Here is a 26,477-nt window from a genome sequence, read left to right as displayed (position 1 = left end):
ATGCAAGCAAAGAATGATGGGAAAAGAATATTTTTCACAAGAATAATAGCAATAAATTGGAATCGTTGAAACGTCCAATAAAGTCTGGTGCATCCGTGTGATGGGCTCTCATTTTGCAGCTAGTGGAGCAGTTCAGTAACGTGAAGGGAGACAGGTACGAAACTAGTACAAGCCTGATTCTAACTATAAAACCATAGGTGGTAGGGATAGGACTTCTTTCTCTTAGTGACAGGATTATAGGTGATTTTTGTTTTCTTTCTGGTTTTCAGCGCTTTTTAAACTATTTCCGTATATTGCACAATTTAAAAAGTCCGATGAAAAAGCGAGCACGTGGCTCCAACCCTCTGCGTTTCCCCCTCATGCTCCATGGTGGTAGGTGGCATGAGGACCTGGCTCGCCATTATGTCTTTAGTCCTATGCCAACAATAGAGAGTCGAATATTCCCATTGCTCTAGTTCTCTTTCCTTTTTCTTTCCAGGTGATGTGCTCTATGAACTCCTTCAGCATATTCTGAAGCAGAGAAAACCTCGGATTCTTTTTTCACCGTTCTTCCATCCCGGAAACTCTATACACACACAGCCAGAAGTCATCCTGCATCAGAACCATGAAGAAGGTACCAGAGGAGGCTTTTCTTTACTTGCGTGAGGTTTAGACAATCCAAGAGGTGTCATTGTTTATTTGATAAGTTGTTCTTATTCACGTGATTTGTTTGTCATTGAACAAACATGTATTGAGTGCTTGCTTTATAGAAGACACTGAGGGAGATGCCAAGATGAATGAGATATACTCTGGGTTCTCTGCAATCTGATAGAGAAATGAGGTACATGGATGAGTATCAAAGCATAGCTGTAAGTCAGTGGGGGGGGGCGGAATTACATCTAGGCACAAGCATCAGGGTCAGCCTCGTGAAGCAGGTGGTTCTGGAGGCTTCCTTGATGGTCCAGCAGAATTCTGGTAAGCAACGATGAGGTGGAGAATGCTCCAGGCAGAGAGTATAGGATGGAGTGAGTCCCTGGAATAGGAGAGCCATCAGATGACTTGGGTTATAAGGCTTATCGTTTTTTCCCCCTCTACCTTTTATTCTGGAAAATGTCAAACAATAGAGATTTCTCCCAAATAGAGAGAATGAAGTAAGTAAACCCCCGTGAGCCATCACCCCGTTTCAACAACAATCAACATTTTGCTTTTGCAGAGCTAGTCCCCAGGCAGTCATACTGGACCCAGAATGGAGAGGGCTTTGATGAAGGAGAGTAATGGGGGTCTTTGAAAATTTGTGAGTAGAGGGTAATAAAAGCTGGGGGAATAAGACGGACTCAAACCCTGTGAACCCTGGTGGACCAGGGGTTCCTCCTTCGTGCACCGAAGGCGGCTTCTTGCAGTGTGCTCAACATAAGTGCCTACTCAGATGCACCTGCTAAGCCCCAGGCTGCTCTTCTCTGGTAAGCCCCAGCCGTCCTAAAATCATTGGTAGGAAACAGAAACAAAAGACCAGAATTGAACTGTGGTGCTGGACATCGTTCCAAAGCAGGTGTTTGGGTGCAGACCTAGGTTATTAAAGTCTTACTTGATGCGTGATTCCAATTGAGCAGCGATGCATCGTGCCTCTGAGGAGCGTGATGTCCATGTGTGCGTGGATCGGTTAGACAACAGACATGGGGACACAAAGTAATGCTTTCCAACTTGCCCTTTTTCTTAGGACTGGATTACTCGGGGCCTCCAATCCCGGTTCCTTGGGATATTTCCTTAAATCGATTGAGCCTTCTTAAGAGCAGGGCTCATATTTTTGTTGTTGTTGTTGTTTTGTTTTGTTGTTGGTAAATTAAAAAATGAGAAGTTATTTGTTTTCTTAATTAACACTTCACAAAAGAGAGCCTGACTCCAGGCGACTGCCATCCCTTCCTCGTGCCAAGTGTCTCACAGCAGGCCCCCTTGCTTTCGTGATGGGGAATAAACGAGCGGCTCTTGCCTGCTCCCTGCCTGTTTCTCTCATCCTTTCTTCCCCCAGCTTTACCCTTGCTTAATTTAGCAGCTGCCCCCCCCCGCCCGCCCAATTCAGTTTCTCTGTTCTTTTGCTCTTTCTGCCATGTACATTTCCGGCTTGCATAATAGCCAACAGCTATTCCAGAAAAGAAGTGGGTTTACTGAAGCTCGACAAAGGCAAGCTTGCCTCTTCGGATACAAAAGGTGTGTGATGGGCTCCCCCCCCCCCCCCCCCCCCCCCCCCCCCCCCCCCTTCTCTCTCTCCTGTACTCATTATTTAAAAAAAAAAAAATCCCATTTGGAATTCGTATTCCTCTTTTTATTCCCAAATGTGTTGGGAAGCTTCTGGTCTCTCACTGCAAATCCTTCCACCTTGAATTGACTCAGAAGTAGGTGTTTGTTGTTGTTCTCATTTGCAGGAGCTAATCAATAGAGAAAGCCGGGCTTACTCTCGGAGCTGCTCTCAGACCAAGTAAATACAGATGTGCTGCTCCATATGCCGTAATGAGCTGTGCTCTCGGGTGTTATGATGTCGGTGGTGGTGATTCCATAGGTTAAAGGATGGAGCTAATGAGACCAAGGTCAAGGGCTTCATCACCCTGTGGACCAGTGTGCTCTGCTTCAGAGCCAGCTCTTAAAAGGAGTGTGTTCTCAGAGACCATTCCTTAAAGCCGTCAGCCAGGAATCAAGACTGGAGGGTCCATGCCTGTTTAGACACGGCATATTCTCTCAGGTGAACAGATGGACATGCGAGAAGGGAAGTTTAGGTCTTTGTCAGATGGTATCAGCTGAGAAGAGCTGTATAGTGATATGCACAGGCTGCCTGCCCCCCCAACTGCCATTGGTGACAGGGGGACCCTCCAGAGAGGGGAGTCAACCAGTACAAGGTCCCTACCTCCAAACACCTCCTACCTTGTTCCCTTTTCTCCACCAAAAAGAAAAAATACCCAGCTCATCATGACTGGTCTCTAGAATTAATGCCGCCACACTTCCTTGTGAGTGGTAAAACACTAATATGGACATCTGTTAATGTACAGAAAGATCTCCCCCCCCCAGAAAAAAACAATTCTGTAAAGTGAGATTATACATATCAAATATTCTATCCCCCGTGGTCTGGTCCACATCCCTGGGGGCACAGTCCTTTGTAAAAGTGTGTTGCCATTGATGGCATTGACCTGACACAGAGATAATGTGACAGGGAAGAGAGCAGGAACATTCCAGAGGAGAATGGACGCGGCCCCTCAACAGCCTGGCACAGTGAGGCGTGCGGAGTGAAGTGCAGAGACAAAGCTTCGTTTACCCCCTCCCTGCGACTGCAGATGTGTGGCCGTGCCCGGAGCTAGGAAGTTGGTGTTACAGCTCAGAGGCTCCCCTCCAGGCTCTGAGGGGAGAGGTGGGCGATCCCACGAATTCCAGTTACCCTTTATTTTGTAAACATTCATCATCTCCATATCGTACACAATTCTGAAATTGTGTCATGCCTGGGGCAAAGCAGTCCTCCGCTGACGGCCCAGGTCTAGGAGAACCAGCATGGCCGCCCTCTTTCCTTATTGGCTTATGAGAGCGCGGTATTCTACAATGAAGGCAGCCTTGCGTAATCTCTCACCCGTCCCGAGCCACTGTGACAAGGAAACAGGACTCCTCCAGCAGGTACACCAGTTATGTAAGAACGAGACAAAACAAAAAAATGATACCGTTTCTTTCACCAAAACCAGGAGGTAAAACATCTTTAGAAATTTCAGATCAGCAAATGATGATAAAATAAATGCGTTTTGTCACACACAGTTACAATATCAACTTCTTTTGACATCTTAGGTTCTAAAATCAGTTACTTCTAACTCCTATGGAATAATTACAAGAAAGGCTTTGTCCCTAAGTATATATTCGATCACCAGTAGCCGTACTGGTGTTAAAATTACTTGCATAGTAATTCCCAAAAAGCTTACTGAGCGGTATAAAATATGCTTCCAGTTGAGCTAGTCTCCCAGTGGGGCCAGCTCCACAGAGTTACCCCTGTCGGACTGGACAGGCCCAAGTCTGTAGAGAGAAGGAACAAGAATTGTGTTTATCGTATGCTCTCATGCCGTGACCCCTGTGGGGGACCCTCTTATAATTTCAACTCTCTAGTCCCACCCTCTCCTATGTCCTATCTAAGAGAGAGGGAGATGATTTTTAATCACTTCAATTTGAAAATATTCACACATGCAGTGTTGTGATTGTTTCTGCAACAGGGGACACACTTTGAAGACACAAGTGTTGCTCTGGGGCAGGTAGCTCTTTTTACTAGGTGGACGTGGAAATCATAAGTGATAGAACTTTCAAGTGTTGAAACAGTTGACCTCAGTTCTCCCTACAACCAGTACATGGTAATGGCCCAGAGAATAGAGAGAAGTCATTTCTTTGTGGGGAATTGGGAGGGTGCCATGCATTCTGCAATAGCCCAGAGATTTTCATTTATATGATTGCTTTATTGAGGGAAATATTTCCCCTCCACCCCCAGTCCCCTCTACTGCCAAGCCCAAGTGCCCAAAGACTGCTTTGGAGGAAGGAAACTTTACACAATTTTAATGAGATAATTAAAGAAGATGAGGTATGTGAATCTGCTTCATAGGAACAAAATATTAGCTAACTTTTATTGTGTGCCAGGCTCTGTTCTAAGCTCTTACGTGTCCAAATCATTTCATCTTCACAATTACCGTATAAGAGAGGTAATGTTATCTGCACTTTACAAATGAGGAGATAGAAGCTGAGAGCCTCCAGATCACACAGCTACCAAGTAGCAAAACTGAGACTTAGCCCTGGGTCCACTTAGCTCTCATGCCTGTGTTCCTTCCATTGCAGCATGAATGAGCCAACAAAATAACATTTTTGTTCATGTGTTTTGTGCAAACACCCTGAAAATGGGACAGAAGATGGAGCAATGAGTAGAACTGGGGAGATTAGGAGGCCAAGCCAGGTCCCCTGACCAGGGTATGGGGTGGCAGATGCCAGCAAACCTGCTTATAATTTTCTGCCTCGTGGTACTTGAAACTGCCAAATCTAAACAAAGAAACAAAAAGGTCAAGGATAACTTTTTTTAAAATTTTATTTATTTGAGAGCGAGAGCTCGTGCAGGGGAGGAGCAGAGGGAGAGGGAGAGAGAGAACCTCAAGCAGACTCTGCACTGAGCGTGGAGCCCAACACAGTGCTCCATCTCCCGACCCCAAGATCATGATCTGAGCCAAAACAAGAGTCAGACACTTAACCAAATGAGCCACCCAGGTGCCCCATCAAAGATAACTTTGGAGACACCACTATATGTCTGCAGGTCATGCTGTCAAAAACTCATGCTGATTCGGTCTGAATTAACCCACTGTAAATCTTTGACTACCTCTGAATGAATGGACTTAGCATGAAGAAAATCCCCCAGCCCGTGAGAAATGTGAGTTCAGAGTCTGGCACTGGCTTCTGAGCCTGGCTGTCATCCCCCTTGGGAACCAGCCCCTTGGTGCTGATCACTCCTTGGGAGCTGGTTCCTCAGTATAGCTGCTGACAAGACACCAGAGTAGATGAAGTTTGTAGCTGATCCAGCCATCCTGTTACAGGTTGTTGTAAAAACTTCTCTGAGATCATGTTGACAATTGAAGTGTCAAGGAGGGGCGCCTGGGTGGCTCAGTCAGTTAAGCGTCTGCCTTCTGCTCAGGTCATGATCCCAGGGTCCTGAGATCAAGCCCCATATCAGGTTCTCTGCTGGGTGGGGAGCCTGCTTCTCCCTTTCCCTTTGCCTGCCTCTCTGCCTACTTGTGCTCTCTCTCTCTGATAGATAGATAGATAGATAGATAGATAGATAGATAGATAGATAGACAGACAGATAGACAGACAGATAGATAGAGTCAGGGAGGCCATTGGCTGGGGCTTGACATGGATGTTAATCCTGTAAGGCATGATGGACCCAGAGAGCATAATGGTGTGTGTGTGCTCTGGATCCCAACCATCTGGGTTCTAATCCCAGCTCCCCCATTTACTGGCTGAGTGACTGTAGGCAAGTTACTTAACTTCCTTGTGTCAGTTTCCACCAGGAAAAGAAGGATAACGTCAGTACCTATTGAATGTGATTGATATAAAAATAATGTTAATATGGGAAATGTCCTTAGAACAACAACTATCACATAGCAAGCACTCAATAATTGTTATTCATTATCATTATTTGATATCTCCTAACCACTGTTTGGTTGGGGTTTTTTTCTTCTTCTTGTCTTTTAAACCTAAACAAATATTGAATTGTGATAAAATACACATAACGTTTACCATCTTAGCCCCTTGTAAGCTTACATAACAGTTCAGTAGTGTTAAATATATTCACGTTGTTGTGCAATGGTTGGTTTTATTTCTTACCTCCAATCCCAGTTTTCCTAACTATTCCCATTATTGTGACCCAGTGCACTTTGTGCAAACCCCACATTTCTGTATCCCAGACGTCGGAAGGGCCTGCTGCCTACCCACGCCGTGATACCAGGATTCCTTCATGAACGAACCAGGCCCCCTCTGTTAGGTTCTGTGGGAAACCACACTGAAAGTGCCAACTTCAGTTGCTCTCAGGGCACAGCCCGTTTTGAAAAGGAACAGTGTTTGTGCTTTGTTACCTTGAAGTACCTGGCATATGATAGGACCTCCATGACCCCTTTGGGACCTTTTAATCTTCCAGCTGTCTCCTCTCACATGTAAGAACCATAAGATTAACCTTTGGTGTCCCCTTTCAATTCTGGGATTCTTATATCTGGCTGGAGATAATGAGGTTCCAGCAGAGGAAGACCAGGCCCCAATCTTGACTTCCCGTTGTCCCCCGGGCACCAGGTACCACCTCTTCCCCTTGCTCCATCCTTCTACTCTCCTCTAACTCCTCCATGCCTCCCTAGGGCCTCTTCTTCCTGCTTTGCTTCCTGTATTTCAGAGTCTGGGATAGCATGACCTTTTACCCTCTGACCCTTGGCCCCAGATGCGGCATTTCATTGTGATGGGGAAGAGTGGAGGCCCTGGGATGGTGCCCAGAGCCTCTTTTCATCGGGGGGTGGGGGGGGCTCGGTGTACTTCCGGGAGGACCCACTCACTTCCCTCTCCCTCCTCTGGCTTCCTCCATCCAGTCCTGTAGAGGCTGCTCTTAGCCCAGGGGCTAGCTGGCTCCCGGATTAAGCCAGAAGTTTTAGCTCCAGAGATCCCTAATATGCATGACTAACTCTCCCCAGGTAGCCGGGAAGTTTTCAAGAAACTTCCTGTTCCCCCTGGGGAAGTGCTGTCTGAGCCCTTTGAAATAAGAGGACTGGAGCAGTTGGGGTTCACCTCCGGAGCCGGAAGCCCTCTGTGATCTTGCTCTTTCCCCCCTCCAGCGCTCCGACTTATCTCTGCCACCCTGACCCCCTCCCTATAAATGATTCACAAGGTTTACCCCACAAGTCTAATCGGCTCATTTGAAATCTGACCCGTTGGTTTATTCCTTCACCTCTCTTGTGCAGCCCCGCACCGAGACTGAGGCCGGGCAGACTTGCTTCGGTGCTCTCTGGTACTGAGCCGCTTGCAGAGGCCAGCCATTTGGGAGGCTGTCCCTCGCACAGGAATACAGATTAAGCCCCAGAGTCCTGCAGGTCACCCATTTTGTTTCCTTCAGCCCCTTTTTAGCAAGCACTTCTAAAACTCCGGGAGCTCACCTAGGATTTATTGGTGACGAGCTCACACATCTGTGAGTCATACACTGCAAACTCGGGCGATGTTCTTCTTGGGCCCTACCAGGGAATTCAGTGACCGTGGCAACTTGCTGAATGGAGCAAATGGGCTGAATGGGCAGGCAGAGGGTCAGTGGTGAGTCTCGATGGAACCTTGTGGAACCTTGTGGAGTGGCAGCAGGGGCAGGGTGGGGGCTGTGTATTAGTGCGCTAGGCCGGCCCTAACAAAGCGCCACAAACTGGGGGGCTTAACCAACAGAAATGTATTGTCTTACAGTTCTGGAGGCTGGAAGTCCAAGATTAAGGTAAGGGCGGGGTCAGTTCCTTCTGAGGGTTGGGAGGGAGAATCTGTTCTGGGCCTCTCTCCTAACTTCTCCTGGTTTGCTAGGCATCTCTGGTGTTCCTTGACTGGTAGATCTCTGCCTTCGTCTTCACATGGCATGCTCCCTGTGACGGACTCTTAATTCAGCACCTTTAGCCTTGTGTTTTTTTATGTGTGTGCCTTCTCCATTGGACTACGATATCCTTGAGAGCAAGGACCACTTTTCCTTCCCTTTGCATACACTGCATCCAAGACGCTACTTGAAATATGGTTGGCATCACTGAAGGTTCTTTGGTTCAACACATATTTTGTAATCACTGTGTGGCAAAACATTCCCCTTCCAATCATGCAGTCTATGCCTGTCTATACGTCCAAATTCTCCCTTAAGTAAGGACATCAGTCATGTTGGATTAGGGGCCCACCCTATTCTAAGACAACCTTGTCTTAATTAATGATACTTGCAGTGACCCTATTTCTAAAGAAGGTCACATTCTGAGATGTGTTGGGACTTCAACATATGAATGAAGGGTGTGGGGTGAGGCCGGTAGCACAATTCACCCCATAAAAGGGGGTGACAGAACCTAAGCGTGTGTAGGAAGTCTGTTTTGAACTGCATCTGAAGGCCTAGAACATTTAGTCTCCATAGTTCTTTATATCATTTGTGGTTCCCACTAATCTTTTAACAAATTCATGCTGGGAAGTGAGTGGTTCCTTCCAGGAGAACGTGGAACACAGTGGACTGAGGCTGATGAGTAAATTACCTGCTGGGCCCGTTGATTTGCATCTCCCTGACTAACTTCTCTTATCACCATCCATGGCCTTAGGGAAAGCGAGGTGGTGGAAATGTGATCCTCGGAAACTTGATCCTTCTTTGTGAGTTAGAAGCTTGAGCCTTTGCTCTACCCTGGAAATTTCCTGCTTAAAGCCCACAACTTTAACCAAAGGCAGTTTTTGTTGGTTTGTTTTAAGTTTACTAGTTATTCGTTCTTTATGACCTGAATAAATTGGGTCAAATTTTGATGACTTTTAAATAGACAAACTTTCCTAATAAGTAGTAAAAGGAAAGAAAACAAGAAAAGAAATCCTTTTTTTGTAATCCTCACACTTAAAGCCCTCATTTATTTGGGGCTGTTTGGTGGCAAGAAGGGAGTATTTGTATCTAAAAGAGGTCCACAAAGAGAAAGGTTTGGGATTAGAAAACACTTTCACCCAGAACGGGCTCCCTGCCAGTCCGTGGTCCCTCTCCCCGCTCCTCTTCATGCCCACACTGACTGACTAACGTGTGGCTTTCCCTCCCTCTTTCTTGCGCATTTCCCTCCCGTATCAAGACCTTCAGACCGAGGGCAATGTGGATAATTTCCCAGCTCTCCAGCTGGGCAGTTCCCCAAGAACAAACCCAGACATCAAGGCCAGACCAAAAAAATCTTCTTGTTTTAGACAGAAGACTCCTACATCTGGGGGATTTAATGCACCCACTGTCCGCTCAGTGCATTTCCTGTGTCCGGAGCTTCTCTGCCTGCCGGCTCTGGTCTCATAAGTTTCCACACCCTGCTGCCAACTTATAATAACAGGGCAGCAGGCAGCAGGGTGGGAACGGCAGAGTCTCCTCCATACGTGGGCGCATGCTTTGCAAACTGAAACAAAGCTTGGAAGGTCTCATTGCAGGCCTTTCAGCCTTGACAGTGGTTGTGCCCAGACCACCAGGAGCCTGGACTTAAATACCCTTGGATCCAGTTCTCCACCATTAATGTTATCAACTTCAAGTACTTCCTCTTTGAGTGGTGTCTGCAGAGAAATAAATAAATCAAGCTCCTCCAGGTCCTGTTCCTGCCTGGACCCTGAGTCAAAAGTAAAATCTGAGTTGGATTATCCAGAGCACTGTCTCTCTCCCTCCTTCATTGTTCCCAAAGATCTGGGCAGGAACGGAGAGTGAAATCTCTCCAGGACATTACATCAGTTCCTCTTTTACCCTTGGCATGGAAATTCTTCCTCTCAGAGTCCACCCAGACTTCCTAGGGCTTGCCCTGAGTGCACACCCATGCACTGAGCCTTGAAGCCCAAGACATCAAAGAGAGCCTGCAGGTGACCAGACTCCTGGCCAACGCCTGTGTCTGTTTTTGAAATTTGTAAGACAGGAAATGGATTCAGGATATAAGATTTTTCAGTACATGGTCTTCATCATCCTTAAGTATTTTTAAGCCCTAATAAGCTTTAAGTAAAGGGAAATATTCTGTATATGGCATTTAGAAGAAAATGCAAAAACTTGAAAACACAACCATCTTAAGTAGTTGCTTATCATGGTCATGTTCTGTGACAGAGAAGAGATAAATTCCTTTTTGGGGACAGCAGAGTCAAGGTCTGTATTAGCTATGAAAAGAAAACTTGCCTCATCCCCAAAAGATGGTAGATCATTTCTGTCGTGCTAATCATCTCAGCCATTAAAATTAATTACGTGGGCCTAATCTGTTAAGTAGCCTGTAAGCATTTATTTGCATTTGGGTTAAAGTGAAGAATTTAGTACTTGTTATCCCAACCTGTATTCTTGCAAGGTTGACTAAGTACTTAAAAAAAAAAAGAAAAGAAAAGAAAAAGAAATGCTTTTTATAGTGGAAAATATCAAACTTAGGCAAAACTAGAGAGAATTATTTAATGAGCCACAATGTACCCATCACCAGCTTCAGTGATCAACTCATGACCAATCTTGTTTCCTCTGTGCCCCACCTACTCTCGGCTTCACCATCCCAAATTAAAGCAAATTCCAGATACATAGTTTCATCTGTAAATATATCAGTACAGGTCTGAAAAGAGAAGGACCCTTTATAAAATCTTAATCACAAGGCCATCACATCACCTGAAAACTGACAGTTCAGTTGTCAAAACAAGGGTCTATACATTGCAGATGGTTGATGTGTCTCTTAAGTTCTTTTTAGTGTATGGGTCTCCGTTTATATCTTTCTTGTGTACATGCTTGCTCTCTCTCTCTCTCTCTCTCTCTCTCTCTTTCTTTCTCTGGGTGTTTAAAAGAGAAGTTGGCCATAATTGGTATAACTTTACCTGTGTACATAGTGTATCTTTTTTTCCCCTCTGGTTACTTTCAGGATTTTCTCTTTATCTTTGGTTTTCAGCAGTTTGACTATGAAATGCCTGGATGTAGCTTTTGTATTTATCCGGCTTTGTATTTACTGAGCATTTTGGATCTATAAGTTTCCTGTTGTTGTTACCAAATTGGAGGACCATTTGGTCATTATTCGGGTTTGGGGTTTTTTGGGGGTGGGGGGAGGGGTTGGTCCCATCCTTTCTGTTCTCTTCTTCTTGGATTCCAATTACATGTCCATTAGACCGTTTAATATTGTTCCACAGGTCACTGAGGATCTATTTGTTTATTTGTTTCTAATTTTCATTGATGTGTCTTCAAATTTACTAACCTTCCTTCTGTCATCTCCAGTCTGCTGTTAAGTACATCCAGTCCAATCTTTCAGCTACTGTGTTTTTCAGTCCTAGAATCTTCTTAAGTTTCCATTTTTTTTTTCTGACAGTCTCCATCTGTCATATCTCATTATGACCATCATCTCCTTCAAGTGCTTACACTTATTTCTAATAGCTACTTTGAGGTTCTTTTTTGCTAATACCAACATCTAGATGATCTCAGAGTCTGTTTCTGTTGACTGCCTTTCCTCTTGATTATGGGTCACATTTTTCTGTTTTTTTCACATGTCCTGAAAATCCTTATTGAATACTGGACGTTATAGATGATACATTGTAGAGACTCTAGATTATGTTATATTCCTCTGAAGAATGTTGATTTTTGCTCTAGCAGATAAACCACTAGCCAGTCACTTTGAGTTTGCAGAGGCTTGGTCTTACATTTGCTTAGGGCAGATCTCTTTCGGTTTTGCCTATAGCCCTGAGGCAAATTCCTTTGTCCTGGAGCTAGTTTTTACTCCTAAGGTGTGGCTGTTCTGGGGTAATAAACAGCCTGAGATGTTTACAGAGCCTTTGTTGCTAGGGCTCAAATCCTGCATTCTCTCTCCAATCTAGTGGCCAGTAGCTGACATTCCTGCTCTTATGTTTCAGCCATACAGCTGTTGTTTTCACTGAGCTCCTTAGTGGTCCCCATTGCACATGCGCCATTCAGGAGCACATATTAGGGATGTGAGGGAAGTTTATGTGCCAATTTAGTGGCTATTCCCCCTGCAGCTCTCCCCTTTATAGGATCTGCTTGCTCGATTTTTTGCCATTCTGGAGCCCCATACTCTGTTCCCTGACAGATTATAGAACTTGCAGTTCATTTGCAGCTGCCCCCTGCTACAGGGACTGGGGAAGACCCTCAGGGATATATAAATTTGGATCTCACTTGTGCAGTTCTCTTCTTTCAAGAGTAAAATGCCCTTCAGTTTTCTCCAGCACCTTCAAATAACTTGTAAATGTATTATATCCAGATTCCATCATTTCTATATGTAGGAAGGTTAGTTTGATACAAGCCGGGAAACTGGAATCCCCTTCTCCTTTATCACAGAAAGGTGGTAGCATGCCAAAATACGTCACCTGGCTTTGCATACCTAATCATAGAACCTGGAGACCAGTCCTTAGCAGAATATTAAGACACTCCTCGTTCCGTTTTATACCTGCCTGATCCTCCATTGTTTAGAGATATAGTATCATTTATTGAGGCAGTCTCCCATTGATAGCTATTCCAACAAGTAAGCACTTTTAAATTCACGGCAGCGGGTTACACAGTAGTTACAAAATAAACCCTTTGCCTTCAAGCAGATGCTCTTTTAGTGATCGTGAACATTTCTTTTGTTTACTGTCTCATATAACCGAGATCTAGAGGAATCCTCATTCTTCTATTAATCCTATGGAAAACTTTGAGGCACTACCAGCTCGGTCTCTGTTTACTAACCCTGTCAGATTCCGAGATCCCCTTTATATGTTCTTCATGTAGATACTGTCATAAGGGACAAAGGGAGGTATCTTTTGACTTGCTTAGAATCATGGACAAATCTTTGACCATACAAGGACCTGAAAGCATGTGCATCGTTTTGGTGAGACAGCTCTGGGAGCAGATGTGACCAGAGAAACCTCATTAAGATGAGTGGGAGGCACTGTAGAAAGCTCCATTTTCGTAGGCAGATTTTCGTCCTTCCTTCCCCTAAGCAGGGATTCCTAAAGCCATGTATGTGCCCGTCCCCCTCCCATCCCAGCCCACAGGACTGCTTCTGTTGCTGAGCCGTGTACACTTCCGATGTTGTCCGTGCTCAGATAGCACCAGCTTGAAAGTTCAAGTGGGAGGGGGTAGAGGCATTGTTGGAGGTGTCTTTCCCTCCTTTTCCTTACTTACTGCTGCCTGTCTCTGAACATTTGTAGGCTCTGTGCACTCGGAAACAAAGTCATCCTAAATCTTCTGTCAAGTACAAGATTGCCAGTCTGTAAATTGGGCCCACTGTCCATGCTTACAGCAGGTTTTGCTATCACTTTTCCCCTTGGTGTCTGTATATAGCAAAGTGGCAGATATCATAATGGGTACCTAGATTCTAGACTCTTACTGGAGTCTGGGTCTCATTGCCTCATCAGCTGTGTGTCTTTGAATAAGTTGCTTAACTTCTTTATGCCTCCATTTTATCACCTATAAAATAGGAGTACTGGTATTAGCATCTCCTACTGAGGAGTTTTATACATTTAAACAACATAATCCAGTACCAAGGATATAGTAGCTACTTTAGCAGTAGTAATAATAGTATCATTAACACCAATAACAACGTCCCAGAAGTAGAGAATTTATAAATTTAGTTATGAAGATGTAAGTCAGTGAAAGCATCTAGAAAGAAACTCTTAAGGACCCCAAAAGCCACGTCAAAGAGTCAAGTAACCAAAAGCTAAAGAACATGGGTTTGGCTTCCTTGTGTTTATAAGCCACTAGTAAGTGATTAATGGAATGCTTGTAGACATTCTTAGACTGTCTAGTGTAGGAAAAGAATTTCAAGTATGCGCACTTCAATTGTTTTTTTAAGCAGTGGAAAAGACACTCCATCTCGAGGGACGGACGGTCTGCCCGGCACACGTCCAGGCTCCACTCACTGTTTACTACCTTTAGAACCGCAGTGGGGTTCCTCTCCTGACAGTTGACTGGGGTCAGTGATCGTCTCTCCCTCTGCTCCACAGATAATTGTGTCCAGAGGACCCCAAGGCCACCAGTGGAGAACGTGCACCACAACCCCCCCACCATTGAACTGTTGCACCGGTCTAGATCACCTGTCACAGCCAATCACCGGCCTTCTCCCGACCCCGAGCAGCGGCCCCTCCGGTCCCCCCTGGACAACATGATCCGCCGCCTCTCCCCGGCCGAGAGGGCCCAGGGGCCGAGGCTCCACCAGGAGAACAACCACCAGGAGTCCTACCCCCTGTCAGTGTCTCCCATGGAGAATAACCACTGCCCACCGTCCTCTGAGCCCCACCAGAAGCCATCGAGCCCCCGGCAGGAGAGCACCCGCGTGATCCAGCTGATGCCCAGTCCCATCATGCACCCTTTGATCCTGAACCCCCGGCACTCCGTGGATTTCAAACAGTCCAGGCTCTCCGAGGATGGGCTGCATAGGGAAGGGAAGCCCATCAACCTCTCCCATCGGGAAGACCTGGCGTACATGAACCACATCATGGTGTCTGTCTCCCCACCCGAGGAGCACGCCATGCCCATTGGGAGAATAGCAGGTAGGTGAGCGCACCCCTCCGCCACCAGTCCAGCCTCTGGGGAGACCTGACAAAGCCCCGCTCTCTCCCCAGCCTTGCAGTGAGCCTCACACCGTTCCCAATTAGGCACCCTCAAAGGCTCTGTGAGGGCAAGTGGAGGCTTCTGCCTGAATGAAGTGAAATCCCTAATGGGCTAGTTAATGAGCCGCTGGGATGGAGTAGTTAATGAGCCTCAGAAATGTTAAGAAACAAATGTCCTACGTCCAGCTTACAAGGAGAGTCACATCAGAATCATGGCTAAGTGAAAACATTTAAAATAAAAGGTTTATGAGCATGCTAATGGCCCTGTCTTGAAGTTTCCAGCAGCTAATTAATGACCAGACACAGCATAAAGAACCTTTGTCTCCGATTCAGACCTGTAATCCCGTCCTATGGGCAGTAACTCAATGTAGCCTTCACCTTGGGAGAAGGTAGGAGAGAAAAACACGGTTATGGTGTTGTAGGCAGGTGTTGCTGGGTCATTTGGACGAAGGAAACCACTCCCCAAATTCTTTTACTTTTATGATGACAAGCCCAAATTTGCTTCCCTAAGACAAGAAACCAGTGGAAACCAGGGGGAAAAATCTACATGTTGTATTTGTGCTAGTCTGCCCATAATTTACGTGAAGTCATTCTCCAGACACTTAACCCTCCAGCCACGTGGCAAGGGCAGCTCTTTTCCTAGAGCATCTCTGCATTCATGAGACATTTATTGAGCACCCACTGTGCACAGATAAATGCATTAGGAAGTAGGGGGACACAGAGCTGCTTTAACACAATTATTTCCTCGAGGAATTTAAAATTTCCTGGGAGAGACAGATGTGAAAACCACCCACTAAGATATAAGGTGGATGAAGTCAGTCCTGTGACCCATTCATCCAGTGCATGTGCACTTACTGAGTACTGACTGTGTACTAGGATAATTCAATGCTGTGGGAGCAAAGCAGAAGGTGCATTTTGACGGGAGGAATGGAGGAAGGCTTTACAGGGAGGTGGCTCGGTGCTGGAGGTGATTATGTGTTCAGTAGTGGGAGGGAGGCATGGCGGCAGGAGAAGTCAAACCTGGTCAGGGCAAGGCGAGAAATGCCCCCTTCCTCCGTGAGCGGAGACCCCAGGACAGAGCTCCCACTGAGCCCCAGGATTGAGCAGTGCTCCTGACGGCATGACGGCACCGAGTCCTACGGGCTACATTAACAGCCTCTGCCTTGATTCATTGTCCCTTTTTTGTTTAAATTATTTGTTTCTAAATGATCCTCTGGCTTCAAGCGTACCGCCAATGTTGCCTCAGTTTTCGTGTTACAAATCATTTACATCAGGGGTGTTGAATCAAGAAAACGAAATGCCAAAGAAATATGACTTTTATGTTTGAAAAACTATGAAACATGAAATGACCTGTGTCCGGGATTTGATTCAAAATGATCCCACGGCGCCAGGGGTGAGGCATGGGTGGGGTGTACATAAAATAAGACTAGCTGTGAGCTAATGGCTATATGGCTGGGTGATGGGTACACAGGGATTCACATTATTTTGTTCTCTACCTTTACGGGTGTGTATATGTATGTATGTGTTTTTTTTTTTTTTAATCTAAAAACAAGAAAAGAAAAGAAACCAGAATTTATAAAGAGACAGAGACCTTAGGCAAAAAAACATGTGAATTTTCCCAGATGATTAGAGAAAGAGGAGGGGGTCAGGGTATTACTGTGAAGAATAGAATGACCTGTCTTGTGCTTCCCAGGCCAGACCTTTCCCCTCTGTACATGCCCTTCTTGTCTTGTTTCTTGCACGGTCTATACAGCAGGGCTGGACATTTTGCAGATACTGTCTACTTGTTTATAATTCTCAGGACAGCTCTCAGAGGCAGCTCATTATTGCCGTATGCATTTTATGTGGAAGGTCATTTGAACCGGGGAAGTCACGGAGGAAACAGAGCCCCAGAGAAGCAAAGTCAGATAGGGGTTGGGTGATGGGGTCAATGGGACAGTCACTGCTGTTGGCAGGGCTGCCCTCATGGGACCTGGCTTCCCCAGCAGTATCTGTCCCGGCCACCTCCTCTGTCACGCCGTCTTATCACAGACTTCCTAGGAATCTAAGATCAGCCCATAGATCAAAAAAGTTAACATTATTTAGACTTACGGAGTTATTTCTCCCTTGTTTAGTAGGTTTCTAAATGTTAAAATATTAGTCTCTTAAAAATTGTGCTACTATTTTTTTTAATCTTATTTCTGAACATCAGAATTGTTGGGTGATGGATGCAACCTCATCAATAAGATGCTCTAAGGACTGTCATAACCAACCCAGTGATGAACCTTGGTACCCACGGGGGCCCTGTCTCTCTCAAGAACACACAGAAGAGGGGAATCGAGGCTTTTCTTTAGGACCCTAGGAAGTCAGAATATTCATCTAGAATAACCCTAGGGCCCAGATCCTTTGGGGAGTGCCTTAACTCCTCCAGGATGAGAGAGTCCCCTCAAATTATTCATCATTAATGCCCTCATGACATACTCCAAAGTTGAAAATTCTCCAGATGTAAGTATTAACTAACTTAACCAAATCCGGCATCGGTGAATTTACCTGAAAAATCACTTTTTCTCAAGGGTGAAAGGAGAGGAGTAGGAAGTCTAGAGTTTAACACTTAGTCTTGATTCTAACCCTCCGAAGAGAACTTACCACAACTCCAGACTCCTTTGGGATATCCCTGTCCCCTCACTTCTACCCTTCAAGTGTCTTTTTGGACTACTCCGATCCTTATAAAATTCTGTTTAGTAGGGGTTGAGCCCATTGGGTAATTCCTATGTACAATGTAAAGTTCTGGCATTACTGAACAGCCCTAAAAAGGCTTCATATCTGCAAAGCAGATGTGAAATGAGCAAACTTGGTTCCTTAAGCTTGTTCGGTGAGCATAGCCCAGAAAGAAGTGAACGTGCTGCTGAATACCGGAGCCGGAGGATATGGAGAGGAACACGGCTTATGAATGTGGATCAAAAACTTAACGCCAAATTCTTGTCCACTGAGATGTCGTTTGCTCAAGTACTTTTGGGCACCTTCTGTGTTTGAGGCACTGGACGACATTCATGGGGGCGGGGTGGGGGAGGGTTCCAGGAGGTCTAAGATAGAATCTTTATCTTGAAAAACCTGAATGCAGCGTGTGGTGTCTTTGAAGGACTCCTGTTAAGTGCTGTGGGGGTGTTAGGGAAGGCTCCGTGGAGGGGCTGCCTTTGAGCTAGGCTTACGAATGCTTAGAATATGAACAATGAAGATTAAAGGAAAAGAGGTCATTCCAGGGCGCCTGGGTGGCTCAGTTGGTTAAGCGACTGCCTTCGGCTCAGGTCATGATCCTGGAGTCCCGGGATCGAGTCCCGCATCGGGCTCCCTGCTCGGCGGGGAGTCTGCTTCTCCCTCTGACCCTCTTCCCTCTCATGCTCTCTCTCTCTCTCATTCTCTCTCTCAAATAAATAAATAAAATCTTTAAAAAAAAAAAGAGGTCATTCCAGATGGAGAAGACTCCAAAGCAAGATAAGGCCCAGGATATTTTTTCTATTTCAGGTAGAAATGTAAATCTTCAGAATCCAAACCCATTAAAAATCTCTCATATTTCTTCCATTCTTTTTTTCTCTCTCTCTCTCTCTTTAACATCTCAGGATTGGGATGTAGCATACAATTTAGAAGTGACATGCAAAGTTATGATGGTTTACTTAGGTATTGGCCTTGTAGAAAAATTAGGATAATCAATGAAAGAAATTTAGGAGGTAATAGGCAGCTTAAATACAAACCACAGATGAGATCTATTTAGATCTAACTTTTAGATCTAAATAGATTATTTTTAAAGGTATCCCTTATTCTTCAAAGGAGAAGAAGGACTGTTGGTGAGGTTACTAAGTCAGAATAGCCAGAGTTTATGGAAGAGAATTTAACATGGAACACAGTGAGACAAGACCCCTGGGCTCAGACATTTTATTGGATAGCAATGGTGTATGTAACAGGGAACAAACTGTTTCTTTCTGGGCTTGTTTTCTATTTGTTATGCTCATGAAGTGATTGCTTGGTGGGGCGGGGGGAGTGGTAGGAGGTAGGGGGCCCAGGCAGCATCTGTGAACCTTCTAGCATTTTCTCAACCCACAGAAGTTTTGCTGGCCCGTGCCTTGCCCATGTGTTTCATATCCAAAGAGTCTATCAGCGGCACGCACCATAAGGTGATGGGGCTTAGCGCTGGTAATGCCATGAGTCACGTTTTCGGTATATATTGACATTCGTTCTTAGGAGTCGGTGATTTCAAACCTGGAAGGGGCTTGTACAGATGCAGAAAGGGAGATTCAGGCACATCCAGAGTCCAGCCTTGAGCCTTGTCCAGTGCTCTTTCCAAGACACATGTTGCCTTCTGACCTGGGCCTCCAGAGCTGGGATTGGGAACTCTGGCCCGTGGGCCAAATCAGCCAGCGCCCGTTTTTGTAAATCAAGTTTTATTGGCACACAGCCATGCCCAATCACTTAGTGTCCACAGCAGAGTGGAACAAGTTGCAAGAGAGATGGTATGGCTGGCAGAGCCTAAAATATTTGCAGACAGCCTGACAGGAAGCATTTGCTGCCCCCTGTTCCACGGCGTTGTTGACTCGTATGTAGCGTGTGCTTGAGGTCACAGGCATGATGGAGGATGCAGAAGTAGAAAACACTGTCCCTGCTCTCAAGGAATTACTTGCACTTTAGAGGATGAGGCATGCCTAAAACACGTAGAAGGAACAATAACAGGTGATGTAAGAAAGGAGACAAGTTCGAGACTGTAGGCTGTTTGCAGACCAGTCCGGAATAGTTACAATAACATCATGAACATAAGTAAAATACAGCTAAGAGACAGAAACTGATTCTTTGCATACTTGGATAGTGTAGTTAAATGGTCCATTCATTTGTTTAAAAATGATCGTGTATCTCTCTATGTGCCGGGCATTTTTCTAGGCAATAGGGTATAGCGTCTCTAAATGCCAAATTTTGTGTCTTTGCTGACATAAAGCAAGATCCCTCTGACTTTACACCATCAAACAAGCTAAGCTCTTGCTTTGGTTTTCACTGTAGACAGCTAAGTCTTAAAAGAAAAATTTTAAGTCATTTTGGCTTTGTCTTAAAGTTCTTCAATTCCATTAAAACCTGAGTTACCAAACTTCCTGTCTGCTCGTCCCTTCTTTGGCCTTAATCCACAGCTCTGCTAAGGAGGCCAAGGTGCATTGGCAAACTGGTTTATAATCCATTCATACTCCTTCATTTGCTGCACAAACGTGGGGACTTTACAGATCTGTACAGATTTGCTTGTCCAAGCCCATGACCCATCCAATAGAAACTATTTCTTTTCTGGTGCTTATCTCATAACCTTTGCTTAGTCCCCTGATTTTCTTTGCAAACATGAGCTTCTTCATGGTGTGTGAGGACTTCATTGTTTGGTTGATCCTGCAGCAGATAAGACATAAAATTCCCCCTAGCACGTGCTCCCTCCACTCCCAACCCTCCTACAGCACACGTCATGGCAATCTTTCAGACCTTTAAAGGGACTTTCAAAAATATGTTTATCATCACTCAAGGTTACATTTTCAACAGAAACAAAAAGATCCTAATCAAGGAAACATGGAGTCTCCTGTACGGCTTCTTTGTCACCTGACTAGAACAATGTATTTTCCTGATTTGGTTTTATTGACTGGATGTGTTCTGTAGGCACAGAAATTCAGCCCTGGAAGCCTCTAATCTTAAATCAGATGAAGAAAAATAAGCCTGAGACTCCAGGGTCAGCAGTTGGAGGCCTGTCCCCAGGGCCTCGAGCACCGGGGAAGTCGCTCTGCCCCCTTCTTGTTTCCATCTCTGCCCCCCTCCTCCCCCCCGCCCTCCTCCCCCCCTCCCCGCCCCCCCTCCCCGCCCCGCAGTATTTAGTGCTGGTGACAGGGTTGCAAATGAAGCTCATGGACTTTTTTTTTTTTTTTTAATGAGCCTCAGGAGCAACCTTGAGGGGAAAAAGACATTATAAAAGAGAAGCCTAAAGGGTTTAGCATGACAGTGATGAGGGACAGTCTCTTCCCAGGGCCTTGGTGGTAAGGTGGACATGCATATGTGTACCTTTGCCCACAGGTGTGTCAATGTCTGTTTTGAGGAAGGGAAGGACAGTGCTGTGGGATGTCTCCTTAAACCAGAGGGGCCCGGGGTTTCAGTACCAGCTAGAAGAGCCATATCATCCCACACCGTCTCAGGCAGATAACCCTCTGCAGAACCCCAGAGGGCTCCCGACCCAGGGTCCTAATCAACAGCTGGCCTGGAATGTTCCCCGGGAAGCAGTGTGAGCCTGTGGGAGAGCATGGACTCGGAAACAAGCAGGACTGGAATCTAGTCCTTGTCTCCCAGCAGAGGTGCTCACTCTCCCTGAGGCCTGCTTTCTTTCTCCATCATAGTGAGAATACTAATACCCATTTCCAGGCACTTTGGAGTACTAATGAGACAAAATGTAAATACACAGCACCAGTCGGCTAATGACCAAGCACTAAGGTCCCTTCTCTTTGCCCTACTGCAGGGCTGCAGAGAATGACGGGAGGGCAGTGGGTACAGCCAGCCCCACTGCCCACCCGGAGCTGGCCCGGGCGTTGAGCCCCAAGGGCACCCCTTCGTGCCCTTGTTTCCTTATCTCCTTGGAGATTCACTTCTGCACTCCCTCTCACCTCGGAGGCTTTGCTCAGGAATGTCCCACATGGCTCTGACTTCTCAAACTGGCTGAGTCACCGCCGTTTATTTTCACTGTGAACTACCAAGAAATCAAAGAGCCCTAAAAGAGAAGGAAGTTTCAGGACAGGGTTTTTAAAAAGATAAAACGCAGCCACAGTGGCTGGGCGGAAAATAATAGAAGGAGCTGGAGGAGACTGGAAATTCCAGTTTGTGTAAGGACACACATTTCTGTAACACAGCGTGACTGCCCGGAGGTAGGGATGCGATTTCCCAGGCTGCCCCCACCTGAGCAAAGCAGGGGCCGGGCGCTGCGAGGTTCCGGCTGGGGGCTGAAGCTTTAAGTGTTCCCTTCCCTCCTGGGCAAGATTGCCCCTAGGTGAGAACCATGATGCGGGGTGGCAACTTTTATTTTGGATGTTACTTACCTGTTTTGTTATCCATACCTCATGCAACCAGAGGTGCAAAGGGCCAGCCTCGTTAGCAGCCGTAGGCCCTCTGCCCCTGTGGAGCCAGGAAGCCGAGATCTGTATTCCTCACCTTAGCCTCTCCCCACCCAGCTTGCTACCGCGCACACATGGTTTCTGTTTTCCTAAGCCCGCAACAGAGCACAAGCAACTGCCCATGGTAAACACACTTCCGTGTATCAACATAGCACTGGATTTATCAACTTTCTGCTTCCAGGGAATGGCCGATCTAGAATTGAGGACAGGACAGGAAAAAAAAAAAAATACCGAGCTGTGCGTGTTGTAAAGCCCATGTTTCTATAAGCAGAGTTTCTCAAGCTTAGCACTCTTGACAATCAGGTCAAATGATTCTTTGTTAGGGTATGGGGGGAGCTGACTTGTGCATTATAAGATACTTAGCAGCATCCCTGGCCTCTACCCACTAGAGGCCAGTAGCATCCTCCGCCCCACTTCTGACAGCCAAAATTACCTCCAAACATTGCGAAATACCTTCCTTCCCTACTGGGCAACGTTGCCCCTCGTTTAGAACTTTTATTTTGTATTTTACTTACCTGTTTTGTTGCTGAACCTGAAATAAATTTATTAATTTTTGCAATAAATTGAAAGAAATGAAACAGGGACGCTCGGCGTCTGGTGAGTTGGTGATTATACCCACGGAACTCCAGTTTACAGACCTTCATTTAAAATTCCATTTGGGCAGTTAAAACAACATAAAATTACTTTCTCAGAAGCTTTCCCAACATTTTAATTAACCACCATCATTAAACATTCCCTTTGTCAATAACTTGACTTGCCCACTCAGATTTTTAAATTTCAGTTTTGTCTAGCATGGTTTTTTCATTAGAAACCATGTTGGTTATGTGTGAATTGCCCATCTTTTTACAATCTATGCTCCGGGAGCATGTACAATGAGTCTCTGGTAGGAGACAGACGTGGGAGTGAAAATATTTCTCCTTAACCACAGGAAGGGATTTTTTACAATGCCTTTTAGCTGTGGATACCCAGGGCACCTCACCCAGCAGGAAAGAGAGAGAATGTTCTCTCTGCAACTGGAAAATGGCACTTCACTGGAGCTAAACCCTTTTATAAACTTCCTCTCATGGAAGAGACAATCCAAATAAAGGACATTTGTTTAAAATACCCACGTGCCTTAATATAGAAGACCCTTTAGTTTAAGAGAAATGCGATTAAAATTAATGAATATCTTGTAATATAAATTTTTTTCACATGCATGTTCAAGTGTTTTGTAATAGGATACTCTTGTATTTGTAGAGTTTCATGAGTTTTATTATATAGTATTAAGCATTTTCGTTGATTATCAGAGAACATTATATCTGTGCACATGCGGATTTTGACAGCTGAAAAATTGCACGTAATAACCTCCAGAGGATCTAGGGAACTAAAAAGGATCTGCCTCTTATTTCATTGAAATCTTAAAAACAAAATAACTCCAATGGCTTGACCTTCAGTTGTTAAAAAAAAAAAGAAAGAAAAAGAAAAAAATCTTATGTGGTCAGGCATTTATATATATATCATCTGGAATAATTTTTAACTAAAGAAACACAAAACAATCAAAAGTGTTATAAAAGCCGCTTATACTCTTGAGTTTGAAACAACTGCTTTATGCCACAAAATTCCTGTTGCTACCTCTGTTAGTGACGGAGTAATTCAGTATGTCTTGAATGTCAACATATTTTTATTACTCAGCTAAAGTTGGCTTTGCTGGTTTAAATGTCATTTAAAGAGGGCGCCTGGGTGGCTCAGTTGGTTAAGCAACTGCCTTCGGCTCAGGTCATGATCCTGGAGTCCCTGGATCGAGTCCTGCATCGGGCTCCCTGCTCAGCAGGGAGTCTGCTTCTCCCTCTGACCCTCCCCCCTCTCATGTGCTCTCTCTCTCTCTCTCTCTCTCTCTCTCATTCTCTCTCTTTCAAGTAAATAAATAAATAAATCTTTAAAAAAAATAAAATGAATGTCATTTAAAGTGATCAATTGGCAGCTTGTTTGGGGTTATTTTCACATTTATGAAAGGGAAAAGTTTGCAAGAGTCAAATGTTCTTGAAACGTATAGGTAAACCCTGTTCTCTGGTAAGCCCTGCCCTTCATTTACCAACCAAAGAGCAGATAACTTCCTAGATCTTTTTTAGTAAATGGTTTACATAAAGGTCCAAGTTCGATGCCTCTGAAAAACCAGCATGGTGGCGCAGTGCTGGTTAAGCCCTTACTTGGAGAAATGGCCTGGTTCCCATTGTAGTGTTTTATAAGAAATAGAATGCACAGCGACAGTAAAACAAAAGCCACAGAAACATGGAAAGTAAAAGTCCGCACTCGGGTGGGAATGGAAGGACCATCCACTCTATGCTTTAGTTCCAGTTGGCTGAGACGTGAGGGGAGTAGCCATATATTGCTCACCTTCCTATGGGCACAATTTCTTTATATCAGCTACTAAAGGCAGTTTTTTTTATTATTGTTAGTCAAATGAACACTCTAGAGACTCGCATTCCCAATCCAGATGAATCCAAAGGTGCCTTCAGGCCTGTTTGCAGCGGACACGATTTCTCCCCTGTAGAGAAGCAAGAGTTATACCCACAGACCCCCTTTGTTGTTCCCTCTAATTTACTGGCATTTTATGTGATATTTGGTTTTGTCAGACGCTTTCCAGATCGTGGGGAAATTAAAATGTCTCTGCCATTTGATGGTAGGACAAACACTGAATCCACAGCTCAGTCCTCTGTTTTCCATCTGTAGTAAAAATGTGAGACAAGGAGGTGGCAGGAGGGTTAAGACACGTTGCCGACCTCACCGCTTTGCTTAGCAACTAGAGTCGTCCTGTGACAAGTGCCTTAAAAATGAGCTAGATTCTTCTCAGCCTGCACTAGTGTGACGCGGACTTCTCCAGGTGCTTTATGGTATGAGGATTGGGTCCCCTGCTCTCCTTCCCCCGGCCGGCAGGGGGGTAATGGAAGTGACTGGCTGCTTCTGTTGCCAGAATGGGGTTCAGCTCCCAGAGTCTGCGGTGTCTTTGCTTCAAGAAGAGAGCAGTTTGTCCTGTTCTAAAACACGCACATCCCGTTAATGTTTGGACACAGATAATTGGGGAGGGTGGTGGCGAGGGTGGTGGCGGGAGGCTACTGTAAGAGAATATTTATGCTCATTTTCAGTTTCATGTTAGTTTCTTGAAAGATGGAACCTCTTAGAAAATGCCACATTTCCTTCTGCCATTCAGAGAAAAGGCCGGATTTCAGCACGGTTGCCCTGAACAGAGTGAAACCTTGCTCTGGAAAGTCCTAAAATTGTACAAATATCTACCTGTTAACCATCAGGAAGAGCGGCGCAGAGCCTGAACTCCTACATGTCACCCACGAACTGTGCCCTTAGAGTAAATTACCAAGCCCTCTAAGCCCCAGCTTCCTCGTCCATAAAATAGGAATAGCAACAGCACCTGCCTCTCAAGGGGTCACCAGGGTCAAGTGCAGCCATGCTTGTGGAATACAAGCACAGTGCCTGCTCATAGCACCCAATACATAGTGGTGTTGTTATTTCCATGGCTTTTCCCTTCACTTGTGCCATCACTAATACGGTAATCCTGTAAAGGACGTGTTATTCCTGTTTCATATATGAGGAAACAACCTCAGGGAGGTTTAAGGAATTTGCCCAAGGTGACCTGACTCCATTCCCTTTGTAAAGAGACTCCCAAGAAGGGTGTGTTTCATTCCCTGGGAGGTGACCATGTTGGCTCTAAATTATTCCAAGTCTCGATTAGACACTGCCCTCCAGGTGTGCCAGGCCTCACCCAACAGAAGGAAGTCAGCACGGTGTCGTGCAAGAGACCCAGAATTCTAATCCCAGCCACCTGGGGCCTCCAAGGATTAGAAAGGATGCAAGGAAAGTGCTGAGCACACACACAGAATTCAATCATTGATCCTTCACTACCAGCCGTTCTGGCTAGGGCCTGCCGAGGCTCCCAGAATCAACAGTGAACCCCTGGAAATCAGAACCTCCTATTCTCATCTGGAGGCCGGTACAGAAAGCACACCTAGGTAGGATAGGTCTGCCTCCATCCACCTATCCAGGGTGCCGGAGGGCAAACCACATACCATTTCAGCACATCCAGAAAACACTAGAACAAGGGAAAAGGGTGCAGGCTGTCTTCTCTTTAGTATGCCAACCCACATCCAAAAGCCGAGGACTAGCACAGTGCCTGGCCTGTATTAACTCACTTAATAAATACTTGTGGCCTGACCAAGTGACGGAACGTCAGTCTGCCAAATGGGGAAAGTGATTTTTTTGACTTGGGTTCCTTTCTACCCTGATTTCATTATGAGAAAACAATTTTAAAGAACTCCAAAATAGGGCGTAATGAGAAAATATGTCCTCTTGAAAACCATGCCAGTCACAGCTCCCAATCATTGCAAAACACAGAGTTTTCTTTCCCAGAGCCTTTCACGCATCACACTTCTTTTTCTGCCACTTGGTAGCCTGCCCTGATCTTCTCGTCTTTGTCCGTTCAGCCTCCAACCCCAGAGTAATCTTGCAGTACCACCAACCAGACCATGCTGTTTGCCTGGAACCCTGGGGCTCTCTTCCCGCCCTTTGGCCCCGCCA

At 45.5% G+C, this 26,477-nt stretch overlaps 1 protein-coding gene across 4 annotated transcripts in view; it reads left to right on the top strand.

The window, feature by feature from the left end:
- Nucleotides 1–26,477, top strand: part of ETV6 (ETS variant transcription factor 6) — a 233,424-nt gene that overhangs the window by 196,394 nt on the left and 10,553 nt on the right. For all 4 annotated transcript variants that reach the window (XM_073877970.1, XM_073877971.1, XM_073877969.1 and 1 more), the window contains 2 exons: nucleotides 479–613; nucleotides 14,161–14,706. In XM_073877970.1, the coding sequence (XP_073734071.1) occupies nucleotides 479–613; nucleotides 14,161–14,706 (681 nt within the window). The remainder of the gene's footprint in view (nucleotides 1–478; nucleotides 614–14,160; nucleotides 14,707–26,477) is intronic.

This window comes from Callorhinus ursinus, unplaced genomic scaffold (assembly GCF_003265705.2).
Source record: "Callorhinus ursinus isolate GAN/ISIS: 27379988/994484 unplaced genomic scaffold, GSC_fseal_2.0 scaffold27, whole genome shotgun sequence".
Lineage (NCBI taxonomy): Eukaryota > Metazoa > Chordata > Mammalia > Carnivora > Otariidae > Callorhinus > Callorhinus ursinus.
This window is presented reverse-complemented; position numbering and strand designations above follow the sequence as displayed.